Source organism: Mobula birostris, chromosome 14, assembly GCF_030028105.1.
Source record: "Mobula birostris isolate sMobBir1 chromosome 14, sMobBir1.hap1, whole genome shotgun sequence".
In the NCBI taxonomy this organism is placed as follows: domain Eukaryota; kingdom Metazoa; phylum Chordata; class Chondrichthyes; order Myliobatiformes; family Myliobatidae; genus Mobula; species Mobula birostris.
This window is the reverse complement of record NC_092383.1, coordinates 72,960,713-72,987,351: the sequence shown is the minus strand read 5'-3', so window position 1 is coordinate 72,987,351 and position 26,639 is coordinate 72,960,713. Positions and strand designations below refer to the sequence as shown.

The 26,639-nt window shown below is 41.8% G+C and overlaps 1 protein-coding gene across 1 annotated transcript in view; it reads left to right on the top strand.

Moving 5' to 3' along the window:
• Positions 1-26,639, top strand: part of LOC140209397 (LHFPL tetraspan subfamily member 5 protein-like) — a 123,195-nt gene that overhangs the window by 87,163 nt on the left and 9,393 nt on the right. Inside the window, exon 2 of the mRNA XM_072277648.1 lies at positions 9,097-9,333. Coding sequence (XP_072133749.1) covers positions 9,097-9,333 — 237 coding nt within the window. The remainder of the gene's footprint in view (positions 1-9,096; positions 9,334-26,639) is intronic.

Below are 26,639 nucleotides of genomic sequence, written 5' to 3'. Positions count from 1 at the left end.
TTCCAGCTGGTCCAAGTCCCTCTGCAAGCTCTGAAAACCTCCCTCACTGTCTACTACACCTTCAATCTTTGTATCATCAGCAAATTTGCTGATCCAATTTACCACATTATCATCCAGATCATTGATATAGATGACAAATAACAATGGACCCAGCACTGATCCCTGTGGCACACCACTAGTCACAGGCCTCCACCCAGAGAAGCAATTCTCTACTACCACTCTTTGGCTTCTTCCATTGAGCCAATGTCTAATCCAATTTACCACCTAGCGACTGAATTTGCCTGACTAACCTCCCATGCGGGACCTTGTCAAAGGCCTTACTGAAGTCCATGTAGACAATATCCACTGCCTTCCCTTCATCCACTTTCCTGGTAACCTCCTCGAAAAACTGCAATAGATTGGTCAAACATGACCTACCACGCACAAAGCCATGTTGACTCTCTCTAATAAGTTCCTGTCTATCCAAATGCTTGTAGGTTCTGTCTCTTAGTACTCCTTCCAATAACTTACCTACTACCGACATTAAACTTACCGGCCTATAATGTCCCAGATTACTTTTTGATCCTTTTTTAAACAATGGAACAACATGAGCCACTCTCCAATCATCCGGCACCTCACCTGTAGACAGTGACATTTTAAATATTTCTGCCAGGGCCCCTGCAATTTCAACACTAGTCTCCCTCAAGGTCCGAGGGAACACCCTGTCAGGTCCTGGGGATTTATCCACTTTAATTTTCCTCAAGACAGTAAGCACCTCCTCCTTTTCAATCCGTACAGTTTCCATGATCTCACTACTTGTTTCCCTTAATTCCATAGACTTCATGCCAGTTTCCTTAGTAAATACAGACGCAAATAACCTATTTAAGATCTCCCCCATTTCCTTTGGTTCCGCACATGGCCGACCACTCTGCTCTTCAAGAGGACCAATTTTATCCCTTACAATCCTTTTACTCTTAGTATACCTGTAAAAGCTCTTTGGATTATCCTTGTTTAACGTAAAGATTTTTACTCCCCATGTATATGAAGGATGTAAGAAATAAAGTCAATTCAATTCATCTGGTGGTGCGAATCCTGAGGTACTTGTACCTTCTACCTGATGGCAGCAGTGAGAAAAGAGCATGGCCTGGATGGTGAGGATCTTTGATGATGGATGCTGCATTTCTCTGACAATGTTTCATGTAGGTGTGCTCAATGGCTGGGGGAGGGTTTTACCCATGAAGTACGAGGCTGAATCCACAGTCTGTTTTAGGATGTTCCACTCAAAGGTATTGGTGTTCCTATACCCACCCACAATGCAGCCAGTCAGCACACCCTCCACAACACATCTATAGATTCCTGATGACATGCAAAACCTTCTCAGACTCCCGAGGAAGTAGAGGCACTGTCGTACTTTCTTCACAATAACATTTATATGATGGGTCCAGGACAGGTCCTCTGAGATGTGGCACCTAGGAATTTAAATTTTATGATCCTCTCCACCTCTATTCCTCCATTGATTACTGGCTCATGGGCCTCTAGTTTCCTTCTCCTGGGGTCTCCAGTCAGTTCCTTGGTCTTCCTGGTATTGAGTGATCCCCGATGATGGATGCTGCTTTTCGTGGGAGTGTTTCTCGTCAATGCCCTTGTGGAAGTTGTAGAATGGAATATAAGGTGAGAAAATGGAAAGTTATATACTTTGTTCGGAAGAATTAAAAGAACACAGAATCGGTAGTGTTGTGTGCAGTTTTGGTCACTATATCTAGACTATGGCGTACTAAGCTCAGAATCAATGCAGTGTGGGACTTTGTTGCTATCTAGGAGAAACCACAATATGTGACTATAAGGGGGTGGTGATGTGCGTGTTCATGAGCCACAAGAGGTAAACATGTCAATTAAACAAGACGGAAAACAGGCTAAGCATCCTAGTGGATGACAATTGGAGTGAGATATCTAAGACTGTTTAGGTCACAGGGCTCTATTCACAGCACACTTCGATGGAGCCGAAGGCCCAAGCTGAACAGACATTGCACATTTTCTTTATAGAAAGTGTACCATTCAATCTTAAATACCAAAGCTGCCTCAAGAGAGTGGAAATAGTCATTATTTGTTGGCCTGATTGAATTGGGTGCGGGAAGGAGGAAGCACCATAACCTACATTGTATGTGGGTGGGGGAGGGGGAGGGAGGGAAAGTGCATTAAAGAATGAAACAGAGAGGTCATTTTGGGTCTTAAGTTCAAAACCAACCTGAACCCAAGCAGACAATAACCATTCCAAATCCAACCACTGAGCATGGACCTAGAACTGATTTGCCACTGTTCCAGAGCCTTGTCACATCTCAACTCAATCTGGTCTGAACCTTTGTTGTTGTTCAGTCATTAAGTCGAGTCTGATTCTTCATGACCTCATTGGACTCCTGCACGCCAAGCCTACTTGTTGGAAGCTGCCTCAAGGTCACACGCATTGTCTGAGTAACATTATCTATCCATCGTAGCCTCTGTCGTCCTCTCCTTCTTTTACCTCTGTTTTACCTAACCTGAGATTCTCCAAGGAATCATGATGTGATCAAAATATTTGAGCTCTTGTCTCATAATCAAGCTCCTAGTGAGCAGTCTGTCTGTATTTCTTCAAGTATTGACATGTTGGATCTTCTAGCTGTCCAACGAACTCTTAACACTTCCCTCCAGCATCCAAGTTCAAAGGCATCAATTGTTTTGTGTTCAGCCTTACTAATAGTCCAGCTATCACATCACAACTGGAAATACCAGAGGCTTGACTATATGGATCTTTATAGGCAATGTTATGTTTCTGCTCTTCAGTATTTTATCTAATTTTGCTACTGCTGCCCTTCACAGAAGTAAGCGATGTTTAATTTCGTGGCTGCAATTACCTTCTAAAGAAATCTTTGAACTGAGGAAGACAAAATCTGTCACTGCTTCCACTTCCTTTCCATTTATTACCATGGAGTTAATAGGGCTGGTCAACATAATCTTTATTTTCTTAATATTGATCAACAAGCCAGCTTTTGCACTTTCTTCTCTCATTAGAAATTTCCTCAGATCCTCCTCACCTTCAGCCATTAGAGTAGTATCATCTGCATTTCTGAGGTTGTTAATATTTCATCTGGCAATTTTGATTCCAACATTTGAGTCCTCTAGACCAGCGTTCCTCATGATGTGTTCAGCACAGAGATTAAATAAGTAGGGTGACAGTACACAGCCTTGTTGTACTCCTTTCCCAATCTTGAACCAGTTTGTTGTTCCGTGTTCAGTTCTACCTGTTGCGTCTTGCTCTTCGTATGTTTCTCATAAGGCAGATCAGAAGTCCAGGTATCCCCATTTCTTTAAGGATTTGCATTAGTTTATTATGGTCCACACTGTTGAAGGCTTTAGAGTAGTCAATAAAACTTACAAATACTTTTCTGGAATTCCCTCGATTTGTTTTCTAGTGCCTCTGCCTCTTCTAAAACCATCTTGTACATCTGGCAGGTCTCATTCCATATATTGCTGGAGTCTTGCTTGCATGATCTTTAGCATTGCCTTGCTAGCAAGTGAAATTAGTGAAACTGTACGATAATTTGAACATTCCTTTACATTTCCTTCTTGGGAATTGGGATATAATCTGATTTTTTCCAGTCTAAAGGCCATTGTTGGGTTTTCCAGATCTGCTGGCAAATTTTAATGCTACACTTTTACACCATCACCTTTTAAGTTTCTAAACAATTCAACTGAACTCCTGTCACATCCTGCAGCCTTATTGTTGCCAATGTTTTCTATCGTCCATTCGACTTCACTTTCCAGAATATCCGGTTCTAGGTCGATAAGGGAGTCATTGCAGGTGTCTTCGCTGTTGGGATCTCTCTTTGTATTCTTGCCATCTCTTTTTGATGTCTTCCTCATGGACCATTACATTGTCGTGGTGAGAGGGCTTGTGTACCTTAGCGAAACTATGAGCTATACAATGTAGAGCTACTCAAGATGGACAGGTCGTGGCAGAGGGGTCAGACTAAATATGGTCCACTGGAGAAGGAAATGGCAACCCACTCCAGTAACTTGCCAAGAAAACCTTTTGGATAAAATTTACAAATACCTCCAACTGAACGCAAAGTTCAAGAAGATAGCAAGGAAAGATAAGGAAATTTAAAGGAGTAATGCAAAGAAGCTGAAGAAGCCACGAGAATTGGAAAAACAAGAGGTCTGAACCTAATGACCTGGAAGTGCTTTTGAAGTCACCCTGACCTACACATGTAGTCAAGCTTGAGTTGGGTAGCCAGGCTGTTTGCAGGTAATTTGCATCTGAACTTCAGGAGAATCGTGACATTATTGGAGGAGTGACCAGTTAAGGCTTGCGTTGGTGGTGCTGTTGAGACAACAGTCAAGGTTTTCTCAGCTTGCTTACCTTCTCTCCTAACCAACGTGGCTGAGACTTAAGCACTCTGTTACAACAAAATCTGGGCTCTGTAAGTGCATTATTGTGTTTCGTTAAGATTTATCAAGTTAACATTCTTCCGAACCAAAGTGCGAACACAGCACATATAATTCACACACAACACATAAGATGATATGACCACAAATAAATTAACAACTAATAAGGTGTACTTAATGTTGCAAGTTAAAAAGTAAACAGTAAACGCTACTGGCGCTTCATACATGGTGAGACCTGAGTGGTGGCAGAGAGTTCAGTAGTCTCACGGCCTGGGGGAAGAAGCTATTTCCCATCCTAGCAATCCTTGTCCTAACGTTATGGTACTTCCTGCCTGATGGTGGGGGGTCAAAGAGATCATTGGATGGATGGGAGGGTTCATTCAAAGGCCCTTGGGTGGGTGGAAGAGAGATCCTGATGTGTGATTTAGAATCAACTCTAAGGGGATAATCTCACTTTATACCAAAAGGGTAGAAGATGGGGTGTGGGTGGGAGGTGTTAAAAAAGCTGAGGAGCCTTTATCTGAATGCACACACTATTCAAGACAGGTGGATTAAAGGCAGAAAGAACAATAAATAGGTACAATGTAGCACCTATTACAGAACCATAGCTGCTAAGTGGCAATGACTAGGAAGTAAATATTCCAGGATACCCAATGTTTAGAAGGAATGGGCAAAATAGAAGAGGAAGAGGGGTAGCTCCATTTGTCAAAGAATTGGGATAAAGTTGGAGAAGAACGTTAGCTCTGGAAAGTGATCAGAAAGTGCCTGCCTTCAGAGAAGCAGACATGGAAATCTTCCCAAAAGTAGAGGAAAATTATTGTAGAATGTATGATGAATTGAAAAAATATGTCAGCATTTATATAAAAAAATATTGGCTGAGTCACTTAAATCAAGTGTCATAGTCTCAAAATAGGGTCTGGTCACTGATGAATAGGCTTTTCTTTACCCTGGGGGTTACAGATCATTGAAGTTCTCTACCCAGAAGAGCTATGAGTATATTCAATTCAGAGACGGATAGGGTTTTAAACATTTAAAGAAGCAAGCGACCTGCTGTTAGAGCAGGCAAACTGCTGAAGATCAGCTACGTATGTTCTTGTTGAATGGCCTAATACTGCTTCTATGTCTTTTATCCTTGTGTTCTGACCAGAGATTAAATAAAACAAGTTGGAAATTAACAAATAACAAAAACACAAATATAAATCCAAGATAAATTACATATTCTGTATAAGTATAGAATAATGTTAAATTAGTCCTTAAAAAGTCTGATCCTACAGTTTCCATCCATATCATTAATGAATCTAATCCACCAAGATTTACATTTATAATTACCATCACCATTAAATTTTAACAGGAGTGGCTTTATATATATTTTATGATGCTGCCAGCAATTTCACCAGAAGAAATTCTTCACTGGAAGCAATGATGTCATAGATCTCAAGAGATCAATTGATTACACATTCAGCAGTTTCATCAAATGACTTGCAAGGATATGAAATGTTCAAAATTAATCAGGTCCAGGAAGACGTCTTTCTGAAGGCTCTTATCTACACTTTACTGTCTCATATCTCTGTCACATCATTAGCTGGAGAAATAGGATTTAATTGAATCATGTAATATTTTTTGGCACTTTGAATGCAGCTGCTGTCTCTGAAGAAGTTAATAAATGCTCTGGTACTCTTGTGAAAACCAGGTTGGTGTCTCTTCCTAATTACACACTGCTTTCACTCATGCCAGAGAATATTTGAATGCCTTTTCCTTCAATATTACTAATTACTTTTCTCCCATGGCAGTTAAATAAAGATAGAAAGTGGGTATATGTCAAACATAACATTAGCTCAAAGAATACAGGATGACTCCTTAAAATGCAAATCTCTGTTGAAAAAGTTAAACCACTTGGAGTTACCACAACAAACAAATCTGTTGGTCTAATTCTTGGTGATGATGACGTGGGAAAATATTCCATGATGTGTGTGAATCAGAGAGCTTGAGATTGTGGCTCCATAATGTATGGATCCACAATTTGCTAGAGAGGCAAAATATCAGTGGTGTAGGACACCGATCTTTCAAAGGTCAGTGCAGGGAAGTTAAAGGTTTGTTTGATGGAAAACTTATCCATCAAGACTTAAAGAAATGTTGAACATACTCAGAATGTTGGAGGAACTCAGCAGATCAGGCAGCATCTATGGTGGAAAATAATCAGTTGATGTCTTAGGCCGAGACCCTTCATCAGAACAGGAGAGGAAGGGAACAGAAGCCGGAATAAGAAGGTGGAGAGAGGGAAGAAGTACAAGCTGGCAGGTGATAGGTGAGAGCAGGTGTGGGGAAAAGTGGGTGGGTGGGGGAGAGAAGCAAAGAAGCAGGAGTAATTACTGGATGTTAGAAAAATCAGTGTTTATGGAGGCTACCCAGACAGAATATGAGGTGTTGCTCTTTCAACTTCAGTAAGGCCTCATCATGACAGAAAGGGAAACCATTACTTACCCCCTTCCCCCTTCTTTCTTTTTACCATTCCCCATTCTAGCTACTCTCTCACCTTTCTTGTCTTCTTACTTGCCCATCACCACCTCTGGTTCTCCTCCTCCTTCCCCTTCTTGCATCCCCTCTACTATTAAATTCTTCCTTCTTCAACCCTTTGCCTCTTCCACCTATCACGTCCCAGCTTCCTGCTTCATTTCCCCTTCCCCATCCACCCACGTTTCCTGTCACCTGGTCTCACCTATCACCTACCAGCTTGTACCCCTGTCCTTCCCTCATCTTCTGCCTCCTTCCTTTCCATCCAGCTGACGATCTCGTCACGTAGCTGTTATTCCCCCTCTATTGATGCTGCCTGACCTGCGTTGTTTATTTGTTGTTGTAAATCTAAACTGCATAGATTGGGTTTGTATTCCTAGGAGTGGAGAAGACTGTGGATGACCTAAAGATGTAAACAACATTATGAATAAGTTACACATAAATTGCTGGAGGAAATCAACAAGTCAGGAAGGGTCCATGGAGAGAAATAAACAATCAGTGTTTTACTCCTTCATCGGAACTGAAAAGGAAGGGGGGGGATAAGAAACCAGAATAAGAAGGTGGGAGGGGAATAAGGAGTACAGGGTGGCAGGCGGTAGATGAGACCAGATGGGGGAAAGGTGGGATGAAGTAAGAAGCTGGGAGGTGATTGGTGGAAAAGGTAAAGGGCTGAAGAAGAAAGAAGCTGATAGGAGAGGGAAATGGAGTATGGGAGAAAGCGAAGGGGGAAGGTCATCTGAGAGAGGTGATAAGCAGGTGAGGATAAGAGAAGGGGTAAGAGGGGAGCCAGAACAAGGAATATAAAAAAAGAGAGAAGGCTGAGGGGAGAAATTACCAGAAGTTAGAAAAATCAATGTTTGTGCCATCTGATTGGAGGCTCTTCAGATAGAATATGAGGTGTTGCCCCTCCAGCCTGGGAGTGGCATCTTTGTGACTTAGAGGAGGCCGTGGACCAACATGTCAGAATGGGAATGGAAAATAGAATTAAAATGGGTGGCCACCGGGAAATCTCGCCTTTTGTGACTGATGGAGCAAAGGTGCTCGATGAAGTGGCTCCCCCAATCTACATCGGGTCTCACCGATGTAGTGGAGGCTGCACTGGATACAGTAGATGACCCTGACAGGCTCACAGATGAAGTGTTGCCTCATCTGGAAGAACTGTTTGGAGTTCGAAATGGTGACAAGGGAGGAGATGTAGGAGCAGGGACAAGTGAACAAGGGAGTCACTGAGAGAAGAATTCCTATAGACGGCAGAGAGTGGAGTGGAAGAATATGTGTTCAGTGGTAGGATCCAGTTGAAATTGGTAGAAGTTGTGGAGAACAACACGCTGGATGCAGAGGCTCACGGAGTGGTAGGTCAGGGCAAGGGGAACCCTTTCCCCGTTATGGTGACGTTAAGATCAGGGAAGGTGGACTTCTGGGAAATGGAGGAGATGCAGGTGTAGGTGTATCTAAACGAGCACTCAAAGGCTATGGAGTAGATGTTAGTGAATGGAATTAGTACACAGAGGTACTTGATGACCTGAAGGTCTTGTTTCTGTGTTATGTGGCTTTATGATTCTATCACTCTATTTGGACTGTTGCTTTGTTGAATATTTAGCAAAAGGTATCTATTTAACTATCTGGCACTATGCTTTTAAATGAAATGATTAAAATTAATTGCCTGCAGTTGCAGTATATTGGGGCCAGTTAGCGATATCGGTTAGAGGCAAGCCGCATAAAAATTAAATTAATTCGGCAAATGAATGGGAAGTGGTTGCCTGCTCCTTTCATCTTTGGACCAATCAAATCAGAAGTACATAAAATGCTAAATGTGGAATTGAGGGAATTTATGACCCAACTTTAACTCTACCAAGTGCAACACACAAAATGCTGGAGGAACTCAGTTGGTCAGGCAGCCTCTGTGGAGGGAAATGCCGTTAGTTCAGTCCTACATTACTTTTCTTAGGTATTGCTTTCATTTGTTGAAAGTGAAATTTGCAAGAATATTTTGTTTGTAAAAGTTTAACGTATACTAAAATGGTCCCATATAACCATTTAAAACAAGGATTGAAATAAATAGTATGAAACAACTTTTATTTTGTGAAATCACAGTTCAAGTTAATTGAATTTTCATGAAATCCCAATATGTTAATAACTGTTTATTACATATTTCTGAAATAACAGAAGTTATTTTCCCTTTAGCTACTGGCCTCATAATGGGATGCATGATTTACCCTGATGGCTGGGATTCAGACGCAGTCAAACAAATGTGTGGGAACAAAACTGACAAGTACACTTTGGGAGCATGCTCTGTTCGCTGGGCCTACATCTTAGCCATCATTGGGATCCTGGATGCTCTCATCCTGTCCTTCTTGGCTTTTGTGCTTGGCAACAGGCAGGACAGCCTTCTTCCTGAAGACTTTAAGGTGGAAAATAAAGGTAAGCGATTTTGTGCATCTTGTGTTGTATTCAACTGCGTTTGAATAAAGTTTAGTTCTGTCACGGGGAGTTCTTTTGTCTTGAGATTAATGCAAAGATTCGATTGGATTGAATCTCCTGAGACAGACCATTAGCATCATAAGTATACTTTATTGTATAAGATCAATAATCTTACGACCGACTCAACAGCAGGAATGAACTTGAACTTCAGCAGCATGATAAGAGAATCAATTTGTTGTAGCCAGATATTACTAGTTCTTCACTGCAGTTTTGCCTAACCATAAAAGAGGCCCAGAGATCTGTGGTAATTCTGACATTTAATTGCCTCTATCAATGTCTGCGTTTTGGTTCTATGCTTCCACCCAACAAATTTGTTGCTAAGGGTGCTTCAGTATTAGTGAGTCCTTCAGACTTGAGCATGTCATCAGGCTAACTTGTGTTGCTCTGAATGTTATCTAATAAAACTAAAATGCACTAAAGAACTGAGGGACCAAATGATGTAATGAGAAGCAACAATATTTTTACAGAAGAAAGTGAGTTAACTGCCAGCATTCAGCACTGCAGTAAAAGAAATGCTTTTTATATCCTTAGCCCTGATAGAAAAACCTCTACTTCTCATTCTATCTCGAACATTATCTTTATATTTAATAAACACACAGTCAGAGTTTGTAAAATGATACCTTCACAATGGATCTCTGGAATAAAATTGACAGTTTTACTACTCAAGTGAAGTGCCACATTTAAACTAGTTGTTAATGTTCCTCCACGCGACCTGAGCCAAACTATGCAAGGCAAGCTAGATATGGTATGCAAATCTCTTCTGCCTTCTGCTAGCATGTGCAAAACACATTCATCTAGAAAACATGGAAGAGAAATATCTCCCTAATAATTCCAGAGAACGATTCACGTTTTGGGAAGAGGAACTGGAATGATGGAGAATTTAAATGAATAATTAATCAAATTAGTTGGAAGTAGCAATTCAGTAAGTGTTCTTCTCCAGGCTTCAATGACACCTCATCACTGATGTGCACAGAAGACAACATAGGGAAGAAGAAATAATGAAAATTTATCCAAAGGGTGATTACTTTAACAGTGTGAAATATTGAGAATACAAATAAGATTAAATGGGTAGATAGATCTAACTGTGTGTAGAGAATGTTCCGGGTTTAAGAGTGAAACATAATTGGTTAGAGTTTGGTATCACTATATGTGTATCTCTGGGTTGAAGGTAGGCTGTTCAGGGTGCTCAGGTGCTCAGGAGCTTATCGCTGTGCAATACGAATATCAATCAGATGCTGGTATGACTTCAGACAGAAATAATTCCACACTGATATGTTTTATTTCGTAGCTTCAGTTTATTTTGAAGCAATAGATAAATAATTGAATTTGTTTCAGCTTTGAAAGCTCAGCTAAAATCACAATTTATATTTACTCCAGAAAGCATACCTCCTGTGTCTAATAAAGTAGCCTCTGAGTGTTTGTTCGTGGCCTTCTGCTGCTCTAGCCCATCTACTTCAAGGTTTGATGTGTTGTGCATTCAGACATGCTCTTCTGCACACCACTGTTGTAATGTGTGGTTACTTGAGTTACTGTTGCCTTCCTGTCAGCTTGATCCAGTCTAGCCATTCTCCTCTGACCTCTCTCATCAAATTATTTTCACCCACAGAACTGGTGCTTACATGATTTCTTTTCTTTTTTGATTCTTTGCACCACTCTGTATAATATCTAAGAATGGTTTGTTGTGCTTGAAAATTCTAGATCAGTGGTTTCTGCAATACTCAAACCATCCTGTTGGGCGCCAACAACCATTCCACGGTCAAAGCACTTATTCCCCATTCTGTTATTTGGTCTGAACAACAAATAAACTTTTGACCATGTCTGCACAGTTTTATGCATTGAGTTGCTGCCACCTGAATGGCTGATTATATTTACATTAACAAGCAGGTGTCCCTAATAAAGTGACCATTGAGTATATGATCTTAACAATAAACTACATGTAAAACTGTTTTAAATTATTTTAAATGATCCACTATTCTAGAATGAATGAGATTTCATTCCAGAAATAATCCGCATCAGGAAAATCAGATATGTGACGAAATGCATTCAACTGGGCTTGTTGCATTGTATGAATATGTAGTAAAAAAAAAGTTTTGCCCTTTGACTGAAAAATATCATCTAGTACATTGTAACTTTCTTTCTCTGGAACATAATAAACTTCGAAGTTTTGTACATTATATTAATACAATCAATTTTCCACTCTGACAGATGAAATTAAAGATAATATTAAAGCCAGAAAAGAAAATTGCTCTTTAGATTAAAAAATGAAGTAATAGATTACATTGAGGCTTCGTTGGTCAAAGCCTCTGACTGTTCACTTTCTTTGCAGATATGAACTTATATAGAATGTAAAACAGTGCAGTACAGGTGCAGGCCCTTTGGTCACCATGTCTGTGCTGACCATGTTCGCAATCTAAACTAACTCCATCTTCCTGCTCATTGTCAATATCCCTTTATTCCCTGCTGGTTCACATGCCATCCAAATGCCCCCTAAACATTGCTAGTTTCTCTGCTTTTACCAGCTCTCCTAAGCAGCCCATCTGTCCTTTAGTCTCAAACTAGCAAGCACTCAGTCAACTCATTGATTATAACAGAAGACCTATTCTCCACTCACATCAACTGGCGGAAGATTAAAACAAAAGTGCCTATTATTAGATTGTCAAAGCTGCAACTTTGGGGTAGATTTTAATTCTGTGCTAGTTTTTGAATCCACTCCAACAAATTATTTTGCTGCCTTGAAGTAATGGCATGCCACCAAGTTTTAAATCGCCAAACACCACAGAAATGCTATTAGATCATTCCTAACCTAGATCAGGTGAGAAGACAATTCAAAGTAGCTCTCAGAGGAAGGCCTGTTTTCCAGGTTAAAAGCCTTAGGGAAGTTCTGGAAGGGTCCTACAGAAGGGGGAAGAGTCCAAACCAGCAGTGCTATGACATCATAGCACGCAGACAAGGAATTTGGCCCCTTTCTCATCCTCCTTCCTTGCAACTGTTGACCTTTTTCAGTGTGACAATACTCTGGCCTACTCAAACCAGTTCAGTTGCCTACTGACACAACAGAGCAATGCACAGGTGTTTAGGATCAAGGAGCAAATTTATTTGCTATATACATTCACATGTATTAGGAACTTGCTGTGGTGTGAGTAATGTATTTAATATTTCTGTAATATTTAAGTAATATACATAAATATATTGTTTAAGCATTCTTTGTTGTTGAAATAATTCATTACAGGTTATATGTAAAAGTATGTGAATGCCACCATCATGTCACCACATCATCTGTATAACAACAAACTTTACATGCATCTCTTGGGTTCCCTTGTTTCTCTTACGCTCTTTCTTCGCATTAGAAAACATAACAGTGTGTTGGTCAGGGTACAACATGCAATAACGTTCAAAAATTATTAAGAATAAAGAACATAGAAAAACATATTTTAAAAACTAATAAAGTTAGAGAATACTTTACTTTTCTGTCGCCAAACAATTGATACTAGGGCATACAATCATCACAGCGATATTTGATTCTGCGCTTCGCGCTCCCTGGAGTACAAATCGATAGTAAATGGTAAAAATTTAAATTATAAATCATAAATAGAAAATAGAAAAGGGAAAGCAAGGTAGTGCAAAAAAATGAGAGATTAAAGGACAGATATGGAAAAAAATATGCATAAATAAATACCAGCATGTATTTACAATACAAGCAGCATTATAAAAAGTGGTTTAAAGTGTCTACTGTGCAGTGAAAGGAGTAATAGATAAGGGGGGTGAGAGGGCTAACTAGAATAGTTGATCAGTTTAACTGCCTGGTGGGGGAAAGAAACTTATAAGATGGCATGAAGTTTTTTTGTTTTAATATCCCTACAAAGCTTTCCAGAAGGCGGCTTTTGGAAAAGAGAGTTTGCATGCTGAAGGAGTAGTGTCTGCAATCATTTTTCCTACCTGCTTCTTTGTCCTGGGAAATACCAGCGATGGCGATGGCAGATTCCACCAAGACCTTTTCTGCTGACCTGATAGTTCTCTGTAGTTTTTGTATATTGTGAGAGAATGCTGCTCCTAACCAGACAGAAGAGGCTGATGTGAGGATGCTCTCAATGATGGCAGTGTAGAATTGCATCCGTATGTTCTGGGGAAGACGGAAATTTACCATCTGCTGCAAGAAGCACTTCCTCTGCCAAGCCTATTTGTTAAGGAAAGAGACAGGGTTCTCCCCTCTGGGGTCTGATGAAATAATGATGTACATGAATCTGAATTTGAAACGATGCCAATTGTAGAGTTGTTGAGAATAAGTGAGCGGAGGTCCATTGCCCGCTGCAGATTAAAGTCAGAGATGCAGGTGAAGGATGCAAAGTGGATTAGTAACCTGCAAGCTTTTAAGAATGGACTATTCATATTCCCTTCACGTAGGGAGAGACTTTGGGCCAGGCACAGCCTGTGTGTTGCAGTCAGACACGTCATTGTTGCCATATGGCTGCAAAAGATCAAGTAACTTATGTTTATTACCGATACAAAACACAGCTTAATCCACTCTATTACTGATGCACCACTCCAATTCACATGACTCCCAACTAATTTGAGACACTTCCTCCATGGCTATTCCATGCAGCAGAGCAGGAGTGAACAATGCCTAGGCTTCCAGCAGTTTAAACCATGGCCCTTTGATTACTTATGCTGTCTGAAAGCCTTTACAAGGATTCTAATATCTGATAATATGGAAACTTGATAAAATAAAGTATAAAATAATCTATCATCAAAGAGCCCCGCCATCTGGACAATGCCATTTTCTTACAGCTCCCACCAAGCAGGAGATACAGAACACTGAAGTTCCACACCACCAGCTTCAGGAACAGCTACTTCCCTTCAGCCATCCAGTTTGTGAACCAACCTGCACAGCACTAATCACTACCCCAATATAGCAACACCCAGGGCCACCTTGCACTACAATGAACTTTTCATTTTTTTTAATTTGCTTTTTCCTGTATAACTTGTTTTTCTTATGAATGTTGTGTATCTGATGCTATTGTCTGTAATGCTGCTGAAAATGTTTCTCATTGCACTTGTGCATCCAGTTGTTTGTGTCGATGACAGCAAACTTAGCTCTGACGTTAAAATGAAGTGTACAAAAGGGAGAGCATGCATATGATGAGTTCATTTCGTTAAAACCATAAATTCACTTAAAGCAATGAAGTATAAATTAAAACAGTACATTTAATTAAAGTAATATTTTCAATGATGGATTTGGTGGAGTCCAGGACCAGGACAGGAGGTCAGATGTGCAACATCAAGCCTCCCGTGTGATCCATCCTTTTAAGTGGTAGGAAGTCTGGAACACCTGATGTGCAAACAGTTCCTTGGAAGCAGTTTTCTTCTCGTGAATTGTCTGTCCTTGGTGAAATGCAGTCCATTAGCTAAATGGGACCTCCTTCAAAACAGTAATTCATGAGGGATTTTGATGAATTAAACTTCTTTCTCATATAACGTCAAAATTCTACGAGCTTTAACGGGAAAGGAAAAATAAGCAACATCATTTCAGAAGGTTTTGTGGATTTCCTATTGTATTGGGAAAGAGTATCAACTCCTAAGTGAAGGTTACAGAGTTCCATCCATTTCAAACTCACATCTTTTCCTTGTGAAATGCATTTTTAATGTGAAGACACAGTATGGCAAAATGAATTCACTAGCTGTGCAAAGGAATCCTGAATTCTTAATAGATAAACCACACAACAGAAATACAGTCAATATTCTTTTAACATAAGGAGATTGATGTTGTGATTGGGAATGAAGTCACCAGAAGCTAGTGGATGTAGAAGTCTTTATACAGCCAAACAAGAAGGAATCATACTGGAGACACTTGAAAGAAGAGGCCTCCCTGACCCAATATTACATGACATTTTTATCTGCTAAAAATCAGAGGTAACTGCAGGATAATTCTTTTGTTACAGTGTATCCATAATGCTTCCTTTGAATTACGTATAGTTTTCATATACCTTGATCTTCACCACAAGACATCTAGACACCTAAAAATGAATGTTAATCTCCACTGATTCTTGGTTGCATTCATGCATATGCAGATGTCGCAGGTCAGTAAGTGCTTCTTAGTATGCAATCAACCCCAGTCTGCATTTTAAACTCAATCCACATACAGATCTGAAGATTGGTTGCTGTTGAAATTAATATTTGCTCCACACCATAATTCCAGAATACATCTTCTTGGGCCTACTGGACAAAAATAATTTTGATCCAGGAAAGGCCAAACTATAAGGGGGGGGGGGAATCTAATCAAGTAGGGCAGCAAAAATGCCCCGTACTTCAGACCCCTTTCCCCAGTTACCTATCGTATCCCTATTTGCATCTACATCCCTAATGGCTACTTACAAGTCTCAGCAAAGCTTGTTCCAGAAATTTGACTGTCTTTAAAATGCAGCTTTGTCATTTGCATGTCTGTTGCCTCCTTCCCTGGGGGCCAATTGCAGGTTAATCACATTCTTTATCTTCACCCTTTCATTCTCTGATAGCTAAAACTGAGCAGTGGCTACCAGTGGTTACTCTCTGGTTAGGGGTACCATCAAGGTAAGTGTATCAAGCTCACAAGCAATAGTTCACACTCCACGCTCCATGCCATGACAAAGGATTATCAGAATGTTCAGACCCCTTCATCGTTGAAGGACGGGTTGGAGTGGTCTCTATTTGAATGGCTGCATGAACCTCACCCCAGCGCCACACCCTCCCAGAATGGCTATTCATAGTCATACTTTATTGATCTCGGGGGAAATTGGTTTCTGTTACAGTTGCACCATAAATAATAAATAGTAATAAAACCATAAATAGTTGAATAGTAATATGTAAATTATGCAAGGAAATAAGTCCAGAACCAGCCTATTGGCTCAGGGTGTCTGACCCTCCAAGGGAGGAGTCGTAAAGTTTGATGGCCACAGGCAGGAATGACTTCCTATGACGCTGTGTGTTGCATCTCGGTGGAATGAGTCTCTGGCTGAACGTACCCCTGTGCCCAACCAGTACATTATGTAGTGGATGGGAGACATTATCCAAGATGGCATGCAACTTGGACAGCATCCTCTTTTCAGACACCACCGTCAGAGAGTCCAGTTCCATCCCCACAACATCACCGGCCTTACGAATGAGTTTGTTGATTCTGCTGGTGTCTGCTACTCTCAGCCTGCTGCCCCGGCACACAACAGCAAATATGATAGCACTGGCCACCACAGACTCGTAGAATATCCTCAGCATCGTCCGGCAGATGTTAAAGGACTTCAGTCTCCTCAGGAAATAGAGACGGCTCTGACCCTTCTTGTAGACAGCCTCAATGGTCTTTGACCAGTCCAGTTTATTGTCAATTCGTATCCCCAGGTATTTGTATTCCTCCACCATGTCCACCCTGACCCCCTGGATGGAAACAGGGGTTACCGGTACCTTAGCTCTCCTCAGGTCTACCACCAGCTCCTTAGTCTTTTTCACATTAAGCTGCAGATAATTCTGCTCACACCATGTGACAAAGTTTCCCACCGTAGCCCTGTACTCAGCCTCATCTCCCTTGCCGATGCATCCAACTATGGCAGACTCATCAGAAAGCTTCTGAAGATGACAAGACTCTGTGCAGTAGTTGAAGTCCGAGGTGTAAATGGTGAAGAGAAAGGGAGACAAGACAGTCCCCTGTGGAGCCTCAGTGCTGCTGATCACTGTGTCGGACACACAGTGTTGCAAGCACACGTACTGTGGTCTGCCAGTCAGGTAATCAAGAATCCATGACACCAGGGAAGCAGCCACCAGCATCGCTGTCAGCTTCTCCTCCAGAAGAGCAGGGCGGATGGTGTTAAATGCACAGAAGTCAAAAAACATGACCCTCACAGTGCTCGCTGGCTTGTCCAGGTGGGCGTAGACATGGTTCAGCAGGTCACTGGCCCAACCACTGAAAGGGCCCAGCTTATTTGTATTCACTCCCCATTCAGACTGGAGTGACTGCCTTCAGATGCTGTGTGTAATTTCTTCTCTTTCTCAGTCTGTCATACCATTGAAGATATGAAACCTGATGTCTCTGCTGTAACTCGAATCCTTTCCTATTTATTTTCCCCAATATTTTTTCCAGTCTGAGCTATGCAACTAATCATCTTCCTTCAGCAACTAGCCTTCATTACAGGGTACAGTTACTTTAGCATGCTGTTCATGGCTTGCTATCAAGCTCCCTCAGCATCTTCTGCTTTTGCATTTGCTGTGGGTCAGGTGTGGTCAGAACTGATGCAGCAGGCTGGCGTTCAACAGTTCTCTGCAATGACACTGTAATGGGGTACAACTGATCTCTTGCTCTGTCTGCGAGGGTGACAAGCAGAGTCAATGGTTGAACCTGAGTCCAGTGTTTCCACTGGCTGCCTCACCAGGACTGTACGCAGGTGTCATTAGTCCGGAGAACCACCTGTGGTCCTATCCACCTGGAAGCAAAATCTGTCTTTTCAGGCATCTCCCTTGCCATGACTTGGTCACCTGGGAGAGGACTATCTTCTCTCCCTTGGGCTCTCTCTGATCTGAGATATTTTGTTGCTGCTTTGTTCGATCCCTCAACGTGTTATCCTGGTTACAGTGGACCATCACATTTCCATGTAATTTTACGAAACTGGCACTTGTAGTTTCTATTTCTGTTGTTTTTTGTTCTCCTGCTGCCCTCCATTTCTGCTCCTTACTATCCCGTTTCTGGTGAGCCTTTACTGTAATCACCTTCGGCAGCGGCACTACTTCTAACAACCCCTGAGTGTACTTGGTCCTAACCCTTGGGACCTCCTGACAGGATTCCCACACATATAACCATAACAGCACGGAAACAGGCCATCTTGGCCCTTCTCGTCCATGTCGAACGCTTACTCTCAACTAGTCTCACCGACTTGCACTCAGCCCATAACCCTCCATTCCTTTCCTGTCCATACAGCTGTCCAATTAAACTTTAAACAACAACGTCGAGCCTGCCTCAACCACTTCTGCTGGAAGCTCGTTCCACACAGCTACCACTCTCTGAGTAGAGAAGTTCCCCCTCATGTTACCCCTAAACTTTTGCCCTTTAACTCTCAACTCATGTCCTCTTGTTTGAATCTCCCCCACTCTCAATGGAAAAAGCCTATCCACGTCAACTCCATCCAATTTTATCCCTCACTATCCTTTTGCTATTAATATAACGGTAGAAACCCTTGGGATTTATTTTCACCTTATATGCCAAAGCAACCTCATATCTTCTTTTAGCTTTTCTAATTTCTTTCTTAAGATTCTTTTTACATTCTTTATATTCCTCGAGCACATCATATCCTCCACACTGCCTATATTTATTGTAGATATCTCTCTTTTTCCAAACAAAGTTTCCAATATCCCTTGCAAACCATGGCTCTCTCAAACTTTTAACCTTTCCTTTCATCCTAACAGGAACATAAAGAATAAACAAGTGAAATTTGTCATCTACTATATTTCATTAGGAGCTTGAGGAGAATTGGTACTAAAGATACTCGCAAATTTCTACAGATGCTCCCGGAAGAACATTCTAGCTTGTTGCATGGAGGGGCCACTGCACAGGATCAGAAAAAGCTGCAGAAAGTTTTAAACTCAGCCAGCTCCATCACGAGCACTAGCCGCCCCAGCATCCAGGACGCCTTCAAAAGGCGGTGACTCAAAAGAAAGTGGCGTCCACCTTTAAGGACCCCCATCATGCAGGGCATGCCCTCTTCTCATTGCTACCATCAAGGAGCCTAAAGTTACACACACAATGATTCAGGAACAGCTTCTTCTCCTCTGCCGTCAGGTTTCTGAATGGACATTGAACCCGTGAACCTCAGTATTTTGTTTTCTCTTTTTGCACTGCTTACTTTAATTTTATATATGAAAATAAATAAATTATATTCAACTGTAATTTATAGTTTTTATTATTAGGTAGTGCATTGTGCCACTGCAAAACAACAGATTTCTTGACAAATTCCAGTGATGTTAAACCTGATTCTGAATTCTGAAATTCTGAGCAACCAACCCAACCCAAGGATGTGCTGGGGGCAGGCCACAGGTTTTGTCAGACATTCCCACAGTGCTCAGCAGAACAATCAGTGTTCGTGCATCGTCGACGTCGATGAGGACCTCGACACCAGATAGTGTCGAGACTAGCGCGTGATTTGGATTTAAGTGAGGGAGAGTTGCGCAGCGTCAGCCTCACTCTCTCTTCCCAATTCCCCTCTGGATCCAGTGGCAAGACAGAGTCGAGATGGCTGGAGATGGCACTAGGCGCAGTGGGTGACCAGGACGTCTTCTGTGTCTTGTCCTGCTCTACAAGTTCCACGACGCTTGCAGAGACCGCCTTCTTGACCATTGGACCTTCCATTGGTCTCATCCGCTCAATCCACCGGAGTCTGTCTTCACATGCAGGGATAGACAACTCCCTATCTCACCGAGGGTTTGAGACCCGTCGGCTACCCTCACCTGGTTTAGCCGGCTCGTCGAAGCCGTTGCCCAGGGTGTGGCTGCTGTCACATACAAACAGCTACGGGGAGCCACAGGTGAGAGCTCTCCTCCCTGCTCGGGACTGCTGTCTCTCTTGGCCTTCTTAGCTACTCTGTGCTTACATATGATTGCTGTCCCTGTCCTGTCCATGTTATTTCTCCCTTTTCCTGAGTTTATGATAGCACCTGCCTTACTTGGTGTGTCTATCTCCAGGATGTTTCCCCTTCATTGTCTGGACACACCCAAAAATCTACAGGAAGCTGCACTCCCTCAATCTCAAATACATGGGGCCAACTTCTCTCTGCCCTCATTGTTTCACCTCCTGCACTGGTAATGTAAATCACCTCTCCAGACGTGGGCAAGGGTAGGTCAGTTATTGATACTGACAATCCTGTGTCCACAAGCATTTTACATTACCAGCCCCCTAATAAACCTCTTGTGTACTTCTGTGGATACCCACTACTGGCAACCGAGGCTGCTGCCAACCTGTTTAACTGATCTCTCCAGCTCTATGATCTACTCGGCAGTCAAATCCAAAAGATGGGGTGCTGCTATGGATTCTGCCTGCTTTGGTGAGTAATTCTCACACCTTCCTGTCTTTCGATCCTGATCGATAAGTTACAGAACCCGGACCTCAGCACTTCTCTCCGCAATTGGATTCTTGACTTCTTAACTGGAAGACCATAATATAGAAAACATAGAAACATAGAAAATAGGTGCAGGAGTAGGCCATTCGGCCCTTCGAGCCTGCACCGCCATTTATTATGATCATGGCTGATCATCCAACTCAGAACACCGCCCCAGCCTTCCCTCCATACCCCCTGACCCCCGTAGCCACAAGAGCCATATCTAACTCCCTCTTAAATATAGTCAATGAACTGGCCTCAACTGTTTCCTGTGGCAGAGAATTCCACAGATTCACCACTCTCTGTGTGAAGAAGTTTTTCCTAATCTTGGTCCTAAAAGACTTCCCCTCTATCCTCAAACTGTGGCCCCTCGTTCTGGACTTCCCCAACATCGGGAACAATCTTCCTGCATCTAGCCTGTCCAATCCCTTTAGGATCTTATACGTTTCAATCAGATCCCCCCTCAATCTTCTAAATTCCAACGAGTACAAGCCCAGTTCATCCAGTCTTTCTTCATATGAAAGTCCTGCCATCCCAGGAATCAATCTGGTGAACCTTCTTTGTACTCCCTCTACGGCAAGGATGTCTTTCCTCAGATTAGGGGACTAAAACTGCACACAATACTCCAGGTGTGGTCTCACCAAGGCCTTGTACAACTGCAGTAGTACCTCGCTGTTCCTGTACTCAAATCCTCTCGCTATAAATGCCAGCATACCATTCGCCTTTTTCACCGCCTGCTGTACCTGCATGCCCACTTTCAATGACTGGTGTATAATGACACCCAGGTCTCGTTGCACCTCCCCTTTTCCTAATCAGCCACCATTCAGATAATAATCTGTTTTCCTATTTTTGCCACCAAAGTGGATAACTTCACATTTATCCACATTAAATTGCATCTGCCATGAATTTGCCCACTCACCCAACCTATCCAAGTCACCCTGCATCCTCTTAGCATCCTCCTCACAGCTAACACTGCCACCCAGCTTCGTGTCATCCACAAACTTGGAGATGCTGCATTTAATTCCCTCATCCAAGTCATTAATATATATTGTAAACAACTGGGGGTCCCAGCACTGAGCCTTGTGGTACCCCACTAGTCACCGCCTGCCATTCTGAAAAGGTCCCGTTTATTCCCACTCTTTGCTTCCTGTCTGCTAACCAACTCTCCACCCACACCAATACCTTACCCCCAATACCGTGTGCTTTAAGTTTGCACACTAATCTGTGCAGATTGGTGATAATATCTTCTCCTTGTTGATGATACAACCGTTGTTGGTAGAATCTCAGATGAAGATGAGAGGGCATACAGGAGCAAGATATACCAGCTTGTTGAATGGTTTCACAGCAACAACCTTGCATTCAATGTCAGCAAGACGAAAGAGTTGATTGTGAACTGTAGGAATGGTAAGACGAGCGAAAACAAGCCAATCCTCATAGAGGGATCAGAAGTGGAGAGAGTGAGCGATTTTAAGTTGCTGGGTGTCAAGATCTCTGAGAATCTAACCTGGTCCCAACATATCGAGGCAGTTATAAAGAAGGCAAGACAGCAGCTATATTTCATTAGGAGTTTAAAGAGATTTGATTTATCAAATAAAACACTTGAAAATTTCAATAGATGTACCGTGGAGAGCATTATGACAGGTTGCATCACTGTCTGGTACGGAGGGCTATTCCACAGGACCAAAAGAAGCCACAGAGAGTCGTAAAATTAATCAGCTCCATCTTGGGTACTAGCCTTGTAGTATCCAAGATATCCTCAAGGAGCAGTGCCTCAAAAAGGTGACCCCCATCACCTAGGACATGCCCTCTTCTCATTGTTACCATCAGAAAGGAGGTACAGAAGCCTGAAAGCACATACTCAGTGATTCAGGAACAGCTTCTTCCCCTCTGCCATACGATTCCTAAATGGACATTGAACCCATGAACACCACCTCACATTTTTTTAATATATATTATTTCTGTATTGCACAATTTTTAATCTATTCTATATAACTAATTGATTTACTTATATCTGTTCTTTCTTTCTATATTATCATGTATTGCATTGAACTGCTGCTGCTAAGTTAACAAATTTTACGATACATGTCGGTGATAATAAACTTGATTTTGATTCTGATCCTTTTCAGGACACTTCCTCCACCCATGGCCTGAGAGGCCACGGCTATAACAAATCCCTTCCCTTACCCTTTCACATCTATTCCAGCAGTTCCTTATTAGGTGCCCTGTTTGTTGGCTAGTCCTCTGTGATGTCACAAATCCTCCATGATGTCACAGCAGCTACATCATGACAGCTACTTTATGACTTCTCTTCCCCCTCCTCAGTCCATCTCACCAGCCCATGATACTATCACAGAACAGGTCAATCCCACTGCTATCCCCAAATCTAAAACTTCCTGCTGAGCAGTTCTCAGGCATTCCTTCAGCATTTTTAGACTGGGCCATTCCTCCCTGGATTATCTAACCCCGAATACTCCTCAAACGATTGATATGTACAATCTGCATAATCCATGGTTGGCTCATCAGCTCGCTGAAGCGCTGACATTATCGTTCCCCAATTACTCTCGCCTCCCTCCAAGTCACTGCTTCAAATCCCCTTGAAAGAAGCGATACCTCTTTTCATTGCTGTCATTCCCAGTAGTTGCCCATGTACCACCCTGCACTCCTTGGGTGATACTATCCCACATATTCCTCAGGCACTTTGTTTTTACCAACACATATACACATATATACATATACATGCACATATACATACATATACACACAGACACACATACATACACACACATACATATACATACACACACATACACACACACACACACATACATATACATACATACATATACATACACACACATATATATGTATATACATATATGTATATGTATATATACACACACACATACACACACATACACACACACATACATACACATACATACATTTTTTTTGGGGGGGGGTTCGCATCTGGTGAACTTCAATCATTTCCTCAAGCTTGCACCAGAATTCTGAATTCCCACAAGTGATTTTAAGTGAGAGCAGCTCTGACAAATGCTCCACTTCTTCCTAGAAATGAAATACTTATGGATGGTCATAATCAAGTCCAGGGCTGGCTTAGATTGTCACGGTTCTCGACCTGATGTTGCCTGACTGCAATAGCTGCCAATCCAATGGATATATCTGGGTATAACCTATCAAATATCTCCACACTAATTCCCACACTACAGAAAATATAAATGATGGATAAAGATTAACCAGTATATATTTAAAACAACAGTGTCTACTCTGCAATTTGCCACCTATGTATGTCTGAACTCATAATGCCTCTTGTACGCCTTTGTATTTAAAACAGTTAAAGCAAAGTTACAGACTTATTCTTAAGACACACAAACACACTTGCAAATGTGAATGCTGCAGTACAGTTCCCCGAACACATATACACACACCCTACTGGTGTCCCAAATGGTCAATAACCACCCTTCGCAACTAGTGGCCTTATCTCATCAAATTACCTGAAAATGTCTGGTCTCTTACATAAACACACATGCGCGCACACACACACACACCACGCTACTTTTATACCTATCAGTTCAGCTGTCTGCCGTGTTCATGATACTTCATGATCCTGTTGTCACCAACCTGAACAGATCCAAGTCTGTGTGCTAATCTTAAAGATACTCACCCATTTACGCTGCTGAAATTGCTGGCCACACGATGGGTCATGAGTGTATCCTGGATGAGCCCCCAAATGTTGTGACTGTGAACGAAGTGTCCGGAGAGACACTGAAGCTGGTGGATATAGAAGTCTTTGTTCACTCAAACAAGTAGAAACCACACTGGAGACACTCTTGGAAGATAAGGCCTGCCTGGCCCAATATTACATGACATTTTTTATATGCTAGAGATCAAAAGTAGCAGCAGGACAATTCTATAGTTACAATGTATCCACAGTGCTTCTTCCTTTGAATTACATATAATTTTCAAACATCTCAATCTTCACAGCAAAGCTTCAGGCACCCAAAATGAATGTTAATACCCACTGACTCTAGCCTGCACTCATGCATATGCAAACATCTCAGATCAGTGAGCGTTTCTTGGTTTGGAATCGATCCCAATCTGCAGCTCCAAGAACACCATTGTTCTGAGCTACATTTTAAAATCAATCTACAATCCACATTCGGATCTGAAGACTGACTGCTGTTGAAATTAATACTTGCTACACACCATAACTGCAGAATATGCCATAACTGCAGAATATGCCATAACAATTTAGATCTGTGTTGCAATATAATGATTTTGATTTTCAGTGATAGATGACAACTCTCCATGGTGATAAATCCTTTCCCTAGAGATAATTATTGTGCCTTTAATTTGAAATTTGATACCAGCCATTTAAGAGGGAAACAAACATGTAATGTCTCAGCTGCATGCCTCATGCTTCAAGATCAGAATCAGAATCAGTATCAGTATCAGATTTAATATAACTGGCATATGTCATGTGATTTGTTATGCAGCAGCAGTACATTGCAATACATAATAATATAAACATTATTATTGTAAATTACAGTATTACGTGTAATCAAACAGTTAAATTAAGTAAGTAGTGCAAGAGGAGAAAAAAGGTGACAAGGTAATATTCATGGGTTCAATGTCCATTCAGAAATCTGATGGCAGAGGGAAGAAACTATTCCTGAATCATTGAATGAGTGCCTTCAAGTTGCTGTACCTCCTCCCTGATGGTAGCAATAAGAGGGTTGTCCTGGGTGATGGGGGTTCCAAATGATTGCACACTGCCTTTTTGAGGCATTGCTTCTTGAAGATGTCAATCAAATTAGTTATTCAGAACTGATGAAGAGAAAAATGTAAAAATCAAAATTCTATAGACTCAACTGTGCTTTTTTAACCTGTGTGATCAGTTTGGTTTCCTTACCATTGTGAATTTTGTTCATAAGGATAGCTGCCTTTGAACAGTCAGTAAAATACAATCATGTGATGACTAAATTAGTGAAGAAACAATTTAACTGATGATAGCATCACCACACGTGCACAAAAAAATTGTCAATTATACTTAACGATCTTATCAAGTCAAAAAAGAAAATAATAAATTGGACGGCAAGATCATAAGACTTTGATTTAATGTGTAAGATCCATTTACTTTTGGTGTAAAGCCATTAGATTTAATGCAGTTTTAGTTATAGCCAGTTCTTTACTGATGGCTATCCATGTACTGTTTAAAATGGCTGCATTTCAGTTTGAACATTGTGACGGTGAAAAATTTGATTCTGAATTACTAATGGGAAATAGAACTATATTTTGGATTGGTCTTCACAAGCAAAGACACTAAATTTATCCCAATAATAATAGACAAGCAAGATGATATAAGGAGGCAGGAACTGAATATCCTAGGCAGCAGTGACGATGTGTCTTGGAAGTTAAATTGTAGTTCGCAATTTTTGAGGAGGAGAACAAGAGTCTGCAAAAGGGTAGAGATAGGCTGAGCAGCATGGGACTACTTTGGAAGGCAAAAGGGCTTACCGTTATTTAAATGAAGTGTATCTATAAAATCTTGCAGTTGAAAGGCATCTGGGCTCCAGTCTATGAAATTCTTCCAAGGGCCATGGATCTCAAAAAAAAGAGGCATTGAATATATTATTGGCAGAGATTGAATTCTAAGGTAATGAAATGTGTGTGTAATATATAAAAGGGAGGGGGAGGGGAGAGAGGTGAGGGAGAAAGGGAGGGGAGAGGGGGAGAGGGAGAAAGGGAGGGGAGAGAGGGAGAGGGAGAAAGGGGGGGAGGGGGGGGGAGAGGGGAGAGAGGGGAGAGAGGGGAGAGAGGGAGGGGAGAGGAGAGGGAGGGGAGAGGGAGGGGAGAGGGAGGGGAGAGGGAGGGGAGAGGGAGGGGAGAGAGAGGGGAGAGAGAGGGGAGAGAGAGGGGGAGAGGGGGAGGACGAGGGGGAGAACGAGAGAGAGAGGGGAGGGAGGGGGGAGGGAGAGAGGGGAAGAATGGAGAGGGGGAGAGGGTAGACACACTCTCATCCAAACATCTCCAACGATACCAGTTTCTCAAGACTACGTGTTAATACGTTTGCAAAATCAATTCAGATTTAATAACTACATACACACAAGCACAGGTATCTTTCACTTC